At 43.8% G+C, this 13,802-nt stretch overlaps 2 protein-coding genes across 2 annotated transcripts in view; both read right to left on the bottom strand.

Moving 5' to 3' along the window:
• The window catches only part of LOC117462777 (dihydropyrimidine dehydrogenase [NADP(+)]-like), a 44,421-nt gene extending 40,932 nt beyond the window's left edge, over positions 1 to 3,489 (bottom strand). Inside the window, exon 1 of the mRNA XM_034105094.2 lies at positions 3,122 to 3,489. Coding sequence (XP_033960985.1) covers positions 3,122 to 3,151 — 30 coding nt within the window. The 5' untranslated portion in view covers positions 3,152 to 3,489. The remainder of the gene's footprint in view (positions 1 to 3,121) is intronic.
• Positions 3,490 to 4,432: 943 nt separating this feature from the next.
• The window catches only part of LOC117462972 (protein odr-4 homolog), an 18,312-nt gene continuing 8,942 nt past the window's right edge, over positions 4,433 to 13,802 (bottom strand). The window contains exons 12-14 of the mRNA XM_034105356.2: positions 7,041 to 7,244; positions 6,368 to 6,421; positions 4,433 to 4,547 (exon numbers count right to left, since the gene is read on the bottom strand). Coding sequence (XP_033961247.1) covers positions 4,477 to 4,547; positions 6,368 to 6,421; positions 7,041 to 7,244 — 329 coding nt within the window. The 3' untranslated portion in view covers positions 4,433 to 4,476. The remainder of the gene's footprint in view (positions 4,548 to 6,367; positions 6,422 to 7,040; positions 7,245 to 13,802) is intronic.

Here is a 13,802-nt window from a genome sequence, read left to right as displayed (position 1 = left end):
CACACACACACACACACACACACACACACACACACACACACACACACACACACACACACACACACACACACACACACACACACACACACACATTGTATGAGAGAGGTTCCAGGTTGAATTGAGGCGAATATTTGTAATGTTCAGAGGTTGTTATTTTTAATATTCATGAGAATATTTGTCATTGTTCAAATGATAGTAAATAAACATTAGCATAAAGCATATTTGTCCACTCATATGTTGATAAGAGTATTTAAAACGTGAAAAATATCCCTCTAAGGTACATTTATGTAACCAATGTATAACTTCACTATTTCAGTAAAATTATTTTTGTCCATACTTTATTTGTAAAACTTGTCAGTGTCACTTTATTTTTTAGATGCTTTTATTTTGAAAAGTACGTTTTATTTTGGTACTCTTGGCACCGGCACATTTCTGCAGACTCGCGCTACTTTCCTCAGTTAGCTTCAGGCCCCACTGAGGAGAAGGGAACGAGTGGTGTCATAAATGTTGTATTTTATATGTTAATAGATTGTTTAATGTTACACTTCACACAAGCCAAACCTATTTGCAGTTAATATCTATATGTTGCCGTGTGTGACTGTAGTTTATATAATGTGCAGCGCTTCAAACTGTTTGGGAGCTTTCTAAAGCTTAGCTATGCTAACCTAACATGTGGGTGTTTTCTTCCACTGAAGGTGTGAAGTTAGAAAGCTGATGAAGCCATTTCCTGCTTTAATTATTATATTCTGTTTTGCGCAGGTATGTGGGTATTATTTTTGTGTTTTGTAACTGTGAATTGTATTGTTTGTTTTGTAAGTGTAAAGTAATGGTTATATTTGTATATATTAATTTACAAATAAAAACCGGTTTGCCACCATGGATAAATGTATATCTGTTAATTGTATTATTTAGAACTCTGTATACTTTCCTGAGTTAGCTTCAGGCCCCACTGAGGAGAAGTGTGAAGGTAGAAAGCTGATGAAGCCATGTCCTGCTTTTATTATTATATTCTGTTTTGCACAGAGAATAAATCCTGGGTGGCAAGAAAGAAGTCGTTTGCATTCACACAACACAGAGATCACATGTGGCGTCAAACCAGACCGGTTACATTTAGAACAGATACAAAATGTGCGATTAATTTGCGATTAACTATGGACAATCATGCGATTAATCGCGATTAAATATTTGTAATCGACTGACAGCCCTAGAAAATACATAACACATCCAGAACAACTGTGGCAGAAGTCCAATCCTTTGCAAAAATACTATTTTTTATTTATTAGGGTGTTTAAGTTTCATAAACTGTATCCTTTTGTTAACCCAAAGGTTTAGAAGTGTGGATTATTAATGCTGGATTTTGCTTTCCACCTGTTACTCATGAACTACTACTGATATCGGTTTTATAGCACACACACACACACACACACACACACACCACACACACACACACACACACACACACACACACACACACACACACACACACACACACACACACACACACACACACACACACACACACACACACACACACACATCTGCTGACAAAATCTCTGAAAGTGGAAAATTCTAGGAAGTGAACTTGTTGGCTTAGATCAGGTTCAAGGTCATAAGATAATGACGAGCGGCCAGGTCAATGTGCTGGGGTTATGTGACATGTGGTATATAATACAAAAGAAATAAAAACAATACATGAGGTCTCATATTGACACCATGTTACAAACAATCAAATAAATAAATAGGCTCATGATCTACTCTACTTAAGGCCTTTCCAAATAACAGATACACCAGACACATCCCAACAAGTCATCATCTGTTTGCTTCCAAAATTAAAAGAAAATGTTTTCATACCAAATGTAACAATAGTTTAAAACTGGTTTTCTTTACACTTTTAACATATGTACTGTAGCAGTTATTATATTATCATTTGCTTCAGTTTTAAAACCAAAGAGTTGAATGCTGATCTTTTGGACATCCTCCATGTGCACACCCATCCATCGACTCTGACCACATCACTTATCTACAGATGTTATAACGTCACACGCCCATTGTTGCATAAGACCACAAGGCCATGAGCGAGACTATATAACATGGTCTTTTATCCCCTTAATCCTGCTGTGACATAATGTGACAAAGGATTACAACCCACCTTTACCTAAGCTGAAAGACAAACATATGATTAAATACTTTAATTTAATTTGAAATGCACTTTAATTCATGCCTTTACTAAAATCCAGAGATGTAATTAATGAGGTTCTCCAGAATGTGTAAATAGTATACTCATAAGATGTTTATGAAATGATACTGGCCAGCGGCTGAGCCAGTGACTCCTGACCTTTATTCCATAACACGACTTGTATAGTGTCCCCATAAGACCCTTTCTGCCTCGTAGATGTCCCACATCATATTTAGAACAGCCTCCCTGTTATAAGTAACACCTTTCCATTCCAAATACCACCGTAGCATGAAGAATACATACTTTTGGGAAATACTACTCATAACCTTGTGCCTTGACCCCTTTGCTCATAGACCCTGTCCAAAGACTGTGAGTCATAAAGCCAGAAAGGCATGGAGCATTTGACATGCTGCAAAATGTGACAAATGCTAAAATATTTTACATACAATGTATTGGGCCATACTAAAAAAAATTCTGGCACACTAAATAGTCAATTGAAGGCACCCTGTGTACTGAGCTGAACTTTGAACATAATACTGATTTCTGTCCATTAGCACCTAGTGACCAAACTGTAGCGTTTCTGCAGGGAAGGCGTTTAAAGTCTCTATTCACATTAGTCCATTGTGAGACCTCAGATTAGTGTTAATCCCTAAACTAAACAAGAATAATCCAATGTATACTCATACAAATTATGTTCAGGACTTTAAGAGTGAAAAGGTTATTTGAGTTTCATTTCAAGCGACTTTGTTCTACTCTGATATACAGGTTCAAACGAGATTTGTTCTGGAACCAACAATATCAGAAAAGTATTACCATTACAAAAAAAGTATGATTTCACACTATGTATTATGATTCGTCAATTCTATCAACATTATTAGTGGACTCCAGCTGTAGATGCAGTGCATTACTGCTGCAGCTGGAACAGATACACAGACCATCATTTACCTCAATGTCTGGCAGGTCTCTGCTCAACATGATGCTGCTTCCGTCTAGTTGGGGTCTCAATGCGCTCTGAAGATCTCCTGGAGATGGTCGCTGCTCTCTGGATCAGAGGTCCGAAGCACTGTCCGGGACTGCTCTGCTCCCAAGTGGAACTCTCCGGAAGTGTACTGTCCTTAAGAGGCCCACTCCTCTAACTCACAGAGACAACATGTTGACTGGTTAAAGCAAGTGAATGTTGTTTTACCCGGACTACTTTGTGGATAAGGCAGGCTGACCGGCAGAGACGATATGCGGGGTTGAAGTTCAGCTGACGGACAGCATGTTGCTGGGTTCGTTGCTCATGAGCTCTGGGTCATCAAACAGTCACCACAGCCAACTGTCAGGTTCAAACTCCATCCTGGGTACTTATTTCTTTTTTAACTCCTTCCTTTCCGTCTCAATGATAAGTATGCTTGTATGTGTGTGGGCTAGAGCCGAGGCAGATCTCAACACTTTGGCAAAAGTTTAAAGGTGTTCCCTTTTTGGTTTCTTATACATCCATGGTATACCCCCGCACATTGAACAACAAAGACAAAATATATATATGTATATACATATATATAAATATATGTATAAAACGGACAAGTCAAATCAAGCAATCTGATTGGTTCTTAGCCGTGATATACTGAGCGTATACCACGGGTAGAATTGTAAATTACTTTTCACAACAAGTCAGTATCCCTCCGCGTCTGAGAAAAACAAACTGCCTGCATTTTCGCGTCGGGCCGAACCACGCCCCTTAGCTGTGATATAATGAGCATATACCACGGCCTGTCGTGAGCTATTGCTTAAGTATATACTCTATGGTTCCACAAGAACCGTCTCTAGGGTTTCTAACCAGTACCTTCCCTCGTTCTAAGGGTGCCAATAAGAACCCTGTTCTTCAGAGAAGCTGTTATATTGCTCGGGGCTCATGGAGAATCTAATGAAGGGGCCGCAAAAGGCTTTTAAGTGTAGCTATTGATAACATTTAACCCTTTGTCTTCTTAAGGTTCTATCATAACAGTATTGTATTTTACAGATAATGCCAACATGAATTGAAAACCCCACCTCCCTTTTTCATTCAATTCCAGTGGCGAGCCGTCAGGGCCTAAAATATTCTAAAACATAATAATTGAAAACATGAATATGTAAGTATTAAAACACTCGACAGAGCAAAGGAGAACAGAAAGGTTGGTAATAATTCTCTTTTTCACTACACATGATCATTTAAAACATCAATCCAGTATTTTAACTGCATTACTACAGTTTCTGATTTAAAAAAACCTTTCTGGAAATGTTAAAACAAACACTTTATTATGTGTGTGAGCATCTTTGAATTAGACGTCATTGAGATAGAGTATCGAGGCAGCAGTGGCAAGTAGGGCGACAGCAGTAGCCATGGCAACACCTGAAATACAGAGAAGATTCAGGACAGATCTCGCAACTCATGATACATTTGAAAAGTGGTGAATGTGGCTGGTGTTATTTATATGAATGACAAATTATATACAGCTTTTTGACAAAATCCACTGAAAAAACTGAACCGTTGACTTTAACCAAATGTCAACACATTTCACATAACTATTAGGTTAGCTGAAACCTAATATGTTGTATTTAAACTTAATATTATTGCTTTCAACTAACCTAATACAGTTATGTGAAATGTGTGTACATAATACATGAAATTAAATGAAACGTTTTCAGTGCAGGATCTTACACCTTACCGACAAACACAGGTGCTCAATGTTAGTCTACTACAAATAAACACGACGTTTATCTTCCGTTAACTTGGTTTATTCCATCTACGTGCATAACACCAATACAGAGCCACTATCGCACAGTGGACCTCACGCTCCAGGTCGACAGACTAACTGCGCATGCGTTTCACAGCCTCAAGAGGGCACCCTAGACTACCGTATGGCCTGTAGTATAGACGCAAAGAGATGACATGTTAACACTCAACAGAGACGGTATAAGAAAGGGTCCTGACTGGTATATACTGTGAGATGAGAAACCTGACCAACTTAATCTAACAAGTGTTACATTCTACTAACATCAATGAAGAAAGCAATTCCCTTTACGGTGCATGAGAGGAGTGGGAGATAACAACACAGTGCTGTGTGCTTGTGAAACCAATGATAATAAGAGGCATTTATCAGCTGGAACAAAAGCATAGCCTGAGCATACAGCCGTAATGTCCTGTGACTAACACCAGTTAGCTATGTTATATAACAGCTAGCGATGTCCCGATCATCTTTTTTTGCTCCCGATCCGATTCCATCATTTGATTTTGACAATCTGCCGATACCGATTTTTCCCGATCCGATCTTTATGCAATGCATTAAGAGAGAAAAAGGTAACCGATAACGGCTGGTCATCCAACGCGATGAATTCAGCTACCTTGGCTGTTATTGTTTGGCCTTTTCTCTGTTCTGGGGCAGTTTCTCTTTCCTTTTGAAAGCCTCTGAAAGTGTCGGTTGTTTCAGTGCCGTTACCTGAGTGGCCGCTGTGTACTCGCCGTGTTGTTGTTGGTGTTTGTTTCTCAGGTAGCGTATTAGATTGGTCGTGTTGAACGTAGCTCTGTTCTTTCCACCACGCGGAACCTCTGCCTTGCAAACATTGCATCTGGCTGTTACACTGCCTTCGCTTTCAATTTCATAATACTTCCAAACTCCTGACATTTTCTCTGTCCGACTCACCAGCTGAACGTAGCCTCTCGTTAGCTTACTGCTACTATGAGACACTGCGCCCACTCTGTTGCCAGATTTCAGAGAAATAAGCAGGTCTGAAAACAAGCCCAAAGAAAGCAACACATACATGATGTTGTGTCATTTTAAACCAAAGCTAAGTCCTCAGGATGACTTTAAGACGTGAACATGGTCATTTTTGTTTTGTAACATTAAATAAAAAAAAAAAAAAAAAAAATTCGGGACATCTCTAATAACAGCCACTGTAAAGAGGTGGTGGAAGGTCCATGGGAATATTTGCTTGGCTGTAGGTCAGAGAAACTTTTTAACAGAAAGCCTGCTATAAATATGATGTGGGGTTTCAAAGAAGTGGACACATTAACAAAGCAGAAAGGGTCCAAAGACGACACTATTCAGTTGCACTTTAGTAAATGTAGGGTCCAGTATTTAAGGAATAAAGGTCTCGTGACCAGTGTTATCATTGCTTGTGATGCAATGAGTGTTAGTGAGCTTGAAGGTGCTGCAGTACACAGTGTTTTACCAACAAAGCTGTTCCTCTTTGGCTCAAGTGCTACAGCCGTCTCCACAGCGGGCTCTGGAAGACACAACACATCATTTCAGCAACTCGTTTATAATAATACAATGTCTCAGTCAAACCTGGGTATTTGAAGGAATCAGGTAAAGATGGTATTCAGAGAAGTCCTTTCCATGGACTGACATTACTGGATGTCAGCCAACTGTTCTAAGCAGCTGGGACAGAGAGGCAATCAGAGAGAGCACAGCCTTTAGTTACCGTGGGCCTGTGGTTTATAAACAACATACTGCATAACTGTACGAATGATTTCATTCAAGTGTTGGATTGGATTGGATCATTACGGATAAATGTGTCCAAGGCTCCCTGGGTAATGGTGTATCTTCTCATGGCCTCGCATGATATGTGCTTGTAAGAATAAAATGGCAGTACAATTCACTTAAACACTCATTTAAAATGTGGTTATCACATGTTTTTAGTTCTAATATTATTCAAGTTTATAAATATATTTTGAATAGGTCAAGACTTCTACAGTCTGGGGATGTCTTTAACCTAAACTCTGATCACCATGTAATCAATGATGTGATAAGAGAAAGGGAATGCAAAGTGGTACTTGTATGTGCTGTAAATTAAACTAATGTTGGTGTTAAAGTGCTACTCCACGAACTGTATTCATTCGTACCTGCTCCCACCTCCCTCTCAGGGATCTCCCCCGGCGCCTCCTGGCTGCTATCCAAGTCTTCCTCGGCTGCGTCGATGTCCAGCATCTCCTTCAGCCGCTCGGTCACCTCACACACACTCTCGTCACTGAACTGGTAGTCACACACACACAGTGGCCCGCTCGCCTTCAGCGGGCAGAAGACACGATGAGGGAGGCAGAAGAGCTCTGAAATACAGAAGGAGTCCGAGGCACAGTGGGGAGAAAGGTTGAGAGGGAATGTTGGTATCAATAAAGACTCTAAAGTGATTTGATGTGAATGAATGAAACACCAGCCGCAGCTAGCACAAGTAGCACTAGCATGACGGTGGCACATGTTCCTTCATTTCCCAACAGCTCTTTAGTTAGTTGCTTTGAAGCCATCATGATAGCATCATCGCGTGACTTCACTGAAGGTGCAGTCACACAGGCATATAACAGTTCATTGAAATAAGTAAAGGAGCAATATTTATTTTTCAAAGCTTGTTTGAACATTTAAAAGTGAATAAATTAAGAACATTATAAATATATAAAAAGGAAAGATCCCAAATAAAACAGCAGTGAGTCAAAAGAGCTTTACAGAAACATCACTACATTAGACAGTGGTCTGATCCAATAAGCCAACACATATGTGGGGTTTCTTTTACCAATAAGCCAATCAGACATCTCGCACCATCATAGTTAAAGGTAAGGTAGGTAAGAATGGAGAAACCAGCTCGAGTGCGCTAGAATTTGAAAGTACACAACCGGACAAAATCTGCCCCCTCCTCCAACACACGAACGCGCACATGACCAAAGAGGGCACGAGATAAGTTTGTGCACAGATGGAAGGCTGACAGGCAGGTAGGCCATCCAGTCATTTTAGCTGGGACCAAATGATTGGTCCTGCTTTTTACAGCGCTACGGCTTCCACAGGTGTCAAAGCATTCAATATATTCATTGCTATCGGGACGTTAAGAGCATTCCATGGAATATAGTGTTTCTGAAGTGAATTACCTGCCCTACCTTTAATTAAATGACCCAGGCTTCGCTTTAGTAGTCTGTTTACACACAATATTATATTTTTCACTTTGCTTATGAGTATATATATATATATATTTGCCCAAAAAAAAAATCTATGGTATCAGCCCTATATATACACTGAACAAAAATATAAACGCAACACTTTTGTTTTTGCTTCCATTTTTCATGAGATGAACTCAAAGATCTACAACATTTTCTATATTACACAAAATAACCATTTCTCTCAAATATTGTTCACAAATCTGAAAAAATGTGTGATAGTGAGCACTTCTCCTTTGCCGAGATAATCCATCCCACCTCACAGGCGTGGCATATCAAGATGCTGATTAGACAGCATGATTATTGCACAGGTGTGCCTTAGGCTGGCCACAATAAAAGGCCACTCTGAAACGTGCAGTTTTGCTTTATTGGGGGGGTCTGGGGGGGTCTGAAAACCAGTCAGTATCTGGTGTGAGGGGTAGGATTAGGGTAATGTTGTGAATCGAGTGGCCTGTGTTCGTCGTCCATGACATACGCCTGCCCATACCATAACCCCACCACCACCATGGGCCACTCGATTCACAACATTACCCTAACCCTCACACCAAGGGACCTGGCGTCGACCAAGACGCCGCTGTGCATATATCCTCCACACTCACACCGTTGAATAAGGCTGTTGACGCAGCCACAGCCCGTGTGGGGCTCTCTCCCTGCCTGTCCGTAGGCATGTGCAATGCACTCGCAGAGCCAGCCTGCCAGGCGTTTCTTGGACAGAGCTTTCCCGATCACCCCGCCCCCGAAGCACACAAACAGCTGTTCGGTGCGTCTAAGGGCAGCCGTGCGCTCCACATAACATGCTAGCGCACGCACCGGGCAGAGGAGGTGCAGTTTAGCTTCCCTGTTCCCAACATGGGGGGGAAGCCTAAAACCCCCTAACTGAATAGCCCTCGACCTGAACGCACTCCTTAGGCTCTTGGGCACAGTGTCGCGCCGCTCCGGTCCCCCCGAATCAGTAAACAGCTCGGGTGCACCGACAGAGCAGTTAACTCGGACACTTTTTTTGGCTGACGTTAAGGCAAGAAGCAAAGCTGTCTTCCGCGACAGTGCTTTTAGGGAGGAGAGCTCCAGATTGCACCTGCCTCTTGAGACATCGCCCCCCAGAACTGGGGAACCGCCCAGGGCTGGCCCACCTTCATCTGTGTCATCTCTGAGTACCACGGCGCCCCAACGCGGTCCGGAGCCACTAGGATGACTGACAGACGTTCTCGCCTCACTCTCCTCAGGAGAGGGAGAATGAGACGCAGCGGTGGAAAGGCGTATAGCAGCTTTCTTGGCCATGGCTCGTGTGCAAACGTGTCCACCCCCAAGGGCGGGTCGTCGCTCAGGGCCACGGAGAACCACAGGGCACAGTGGCTGTTGCGCCGGCTGGCTTCCGCTCTCCCGAACTGGGCCCAGATCTGCTTCACCACCTTCGGGTGAAGCACTCGCCTGGCAGGGGGCCGCCCCTCGACAGGAGGTCGGCCCCCTGTTCTCCAGTCCCGGGATATGGAAGGCTCTCAGAGATAACACCACCTCTGAAGCCCATAACCACAGCCTCTCCGCTGTGGTCAACAAGGCGGCGGAGCGGACTCCGCCCTGCCTGTTGATATAAGCCACTGTGGTGCTGTCGTCGCTCCTGACCATTACATGCCTCCCCTGAATTAGGGGCCTGAAATGCTGGAGGACTAACACTACCGCCCGTAGCTCTAGGAGGTTGCTGTGTCGAGGCCTCCCCATCCTGTTCTGGATGCTTCCGTGAACACTGTGATGTAGGAGGTCATCCGTCCCAGTGGAGACCCCTCCGGAGGTGATCCGGGGACCCCCAAAACCGGAGGTTGCCCTCCACTGAGGGGGGGGATGGTCACCAGCCGCCGTTTGTGCCTCTTGGGCAGGCTGGAGAACCACCTCTGCAGGCGGCGCATATGCAGTAACCCCAGAGGGACCACAATGTGAGCAGCCGCCATGAGACTCAAAGTCTGCATGACAGTAAAAGCTGTCACTGTCGCCCCCTGTCGCAGCCTGTGCACCGCCCGGAGAAAGGACGCACTTCTGCTCTCTGACAGGGTGGCGCTACAACTACAACGCCCGTTGGTGAGGTATGGGGGTGCTCTTTTTTCAATTGATCGCAAAGCCTAATCTGGTTAGGTGTGTGATCAATTGTGCTGTGCAAAACATTGCCTGTTCCCGGGACCCAGCCATGACTATGATGTCGTCTAGTAAAATAAAACTCTCATGCCGTGTGCGCGCAGCGGTTGAAGCGCTGTGGCCACACATTTGCTGAATGTGCGTGGGGATAGGGAATAGCCGAACGGCAGCCTGTTGTACTCGTAGGCTATTCCCTGGAAGGCAAAACGCAGACACTTTCAGTACTCTGGAGAAATTTCTACCTGAAAGTACGCGTCTTTCAGGTCGATGGTGGTGAACCAATCGCCTGGCTGCACCAGCCCCAGTAACTGTTTCATAGTTAGCATGCAGAATTTCCTGCAGGAAATGTGGCGATTCAGGTCGCGGAGATCTAGGATAGGTCTGAATTCCCCTGTCCTCCTGAGAACCAGGAAGTACATGGAATAAAGACCCTTTTCTCTGTGCTGAGGGTGCACAACAGACACAGCCTGTTTCTGCACCAGAGCCTGAATCTCTGCTGAGAGGAAACCCCTCTCCTCCCGGGAGGACAGATTTACCTCTCGCATGCCCATCAAAAGAGGTGGGTGTGAAACACCCACAAGACAGTGGTACAGTGTACAGCAGTGGCGAACCGTCAGGGCCTTCAAGGTATTCAGAGAATACCCTGGAACACTCAGATAAAACAAACAAAAAATCGATTTAATTATATAAATAAAATGTATATAAAATGAATAAATGAGAATGGTATCTGTGTTGTTGATCTGTAATATCACAGTGTTACGTTGATTTGTGTGTCCTTCTCGGACCATGCACTCCGCATTTCAGTGGTTTTGTGTTAGAAAAGAAAGCAACCAATCAGATCTTGTTCTGGGTCTCTGGGTAGAATATCCTTCAACCAAGGTATTCTACATCCTTGATTGAATGCCCTGGCCGTTGCACTGAATGAGAGCGTACGTTTGGACTGACAGTTTGATCAACCAATCAGATATTGATTTGTAGCCAATGGGCGTGTTCCTTCAGAGTTCCCCTCGGTTTCAGGGTATTCTAGAAGGCCCGGTAGTTCCCTGGCTCGAGACAGAGGATCTAGATCAGGGGTCTCCAACACGTCGATCGCGAGCTACCGGTAGCTCGCGGGCAGCTTTTCAGTAGCTCGTCGCTCGATTATCGATTATAGCGTAGTAACGTTGCTTCTTGATTTTTCGGCCACGGCCGGACAATAAAGTTTTTTTATTTTAGAATTCTTTCTGTCACACGAATATAAAATGTGTCGGTGACGCAGAGATCAAGGAACAGACGTGACAGCGGCACAGCGACACCACACACGGAGCAGTCTGCTTTCTCCAGCAGCACCAGTCAGAACCAACAGCAGAATGACCCGCTCTGAATCAGGCCGCGTCGCTGCGGCTCAGAGACACACAGGGAGGGATTTGTGTTTTTGAAAAACACTCGTTATCGTAATGTCAGGTTTTTGGTGGATTTAATCAAGTCTTGGATTGCAGAGTATGAATGTCCTCTTGCTATTTTCAGTTGATAAATACGCGTGGACAGTTTGTGAAGGCAGGAGGAAAGCTTCCGCGATCACCGTCTCCTCTCGGTTCCTCCAAGCCCCGCCCCCTCCTGAAAATAATGAGCGACAGGCTGACAGTGACCCGAAAGAAACTTTATTATTCACTTAATCACTGAAATATAATGAAGCTAACTTAATCTCATAAATTCATGGGATTCATGTAACAGTAAGACAGAGAATGTAAGTGTGCACCCACATGCACTATTTTTGTTTTTATAATGCTGTTGTAAATACTCCTGTTGTCTGCTGTGTTCAGACTCAGGTCCTGTGTGTGAAGCCGCATTCAGGACATTCAGTGTCCTTTTTTTAACAGAAGGCCGTGGCTAGAAGCTGCAGCTAGACTGCAGCTGTATTAGTTTTTTGTTTTTGAGGATGGAAAAATGTCACACACAGATATAGGGAGGCTAGACCTATACAATTGATTAATTATGGTTTATAATTTCATGTCAACACGAAGAAGAAGAAGAAAAGATGGCTGCACTGTTCAGTGTCAATCCTGTGGAGATGGAGATGGAGGTTATACATCTCCAAAATCATGTTCAGCTTAAGTCTCAGCAAAACTCACAACATTTCTGGAGCCTTGTAGATCCAGAAAACTATAAGAACATCACCAAGCAGCACTGAACCTGTCTGCTTTATGTGGTTCTGTATACATCCCTTTGTGAAGCAGCTTTTTCTGACATGAATGAAATCTAAATACAGAACAAGACGATGAACATGTAAATGACTCTATTAGTGAACCTAAGTGGGTCCAGCATACACCTGTATGGTGGACTCCATGCAGCGCCAGTCGTCTCACTGACTGTAAAAAAGAGTGAATGCACTTATTTTACACGTGCCATTGATGCTTGCAAGGTGGTGATTAAGGCGATGTATTTACTATGTGAGCCATACTAAGAAGTGAAAACATTGTATTTTTCTCTTGGACATGTATGTGAATCTTCAGCGATGTACTTACTATGTTGTCCATATTAATATGTTAGAAATTGTCGTTTTCTTGCACCTTGATGTGAAGTTAAGATTTTAGATAAGCTTTAGGTATTGCAATTTCACACAATAGTAGCTTAATTCAACTGATGAGTGCTATGTGAATAAATGTAAGCGATGCGATGCAAGTAGCTCTTGGGCACTTTCATTTTTTCAAAGTAGCTCTCAGGTGGAGAAAGGTTGGAGACCCCTGATCTAGATGAATGCGACGAAGCAATTCATGCCGTTTTATTGTTTTTAACGTTGAAATGACAAGTGCAACAGGTGGAGATGAAGTTGTTGTGGAATTGTTGTGAGTACCCTTTTCAAGACGACAATTCAGTGAAAAGACGGACATTATAATGCCCCAGAGAGGGGAGGGCGGCGGCGGGGGGTGTGTGTCTACCATAGGTGTCTACAGAAGGTCCAGTTGTGGTAGACACGGTTCGCCACTGGTGTACAGACATATAGTACAGTGGGACGCTGCAACACTGGAGTGAATAGCCCCGTTTCAGCATCCTGTCCCTCCACCTTGTTAGCACACAGCTGAGTCTCCATTCCCCAGAACATTGTGTTAACGGAAAGCCCTCAGCTGTGGGGGCGCAGCTATGAAGCCGTGATACTCTCTGGTGACCTGTTCCGCCACAAAACTCCCCGCCAAGGGAAGATTTGCCCCTGGAGGGTCGACACAGAAAGGGCCGATTATTTACTGAGCACCCTGAACGCACCGCCGCGCTCTTGTGTGAGCGCGCGCTCCACCCTAATGCTGTTCTCACCACTACGGTAAACAGCATTAATCGGAGTCTTTATAGGCGTAGTGTGTTATACTAAGGTCCCTGAACGCACCGCCACGCGCCCTTGTGTGAGTGCGGGCTCCGCCATAATGCAGCCTTTACCACTACGGGTAAACTGCATTGGAGTCTTTGCTCTAGGCGTAGTGTGTTCTCTGACAGCAATACGCCGGCCATAATGTCCCTGTACCCGCATAGCGCTCTCCTTTAGATAGCACTCCCTGCGGTTCATCCCTCTCTGCGCACGCCCACTAGCCG

Source organism: Pseudochaenichthys georgianus, chromosome 17, assembly GCF_902827115.2.
Source record: "Pseudochaenichthys georgianus chromosome 17, fPseGeo1.2, whole genome shotgun sequence".
Classification (NCBI taxonomy): Eukaryota; Metazoa; Chordata; class Actinopteri; order Perciformes; family Channichthyidae; genus Pseudochaenichthys; species Pseudochaenichthys georgianus.
This window is presented reverse-complemented; position numbering and strand designations above follow the sequence as displayed.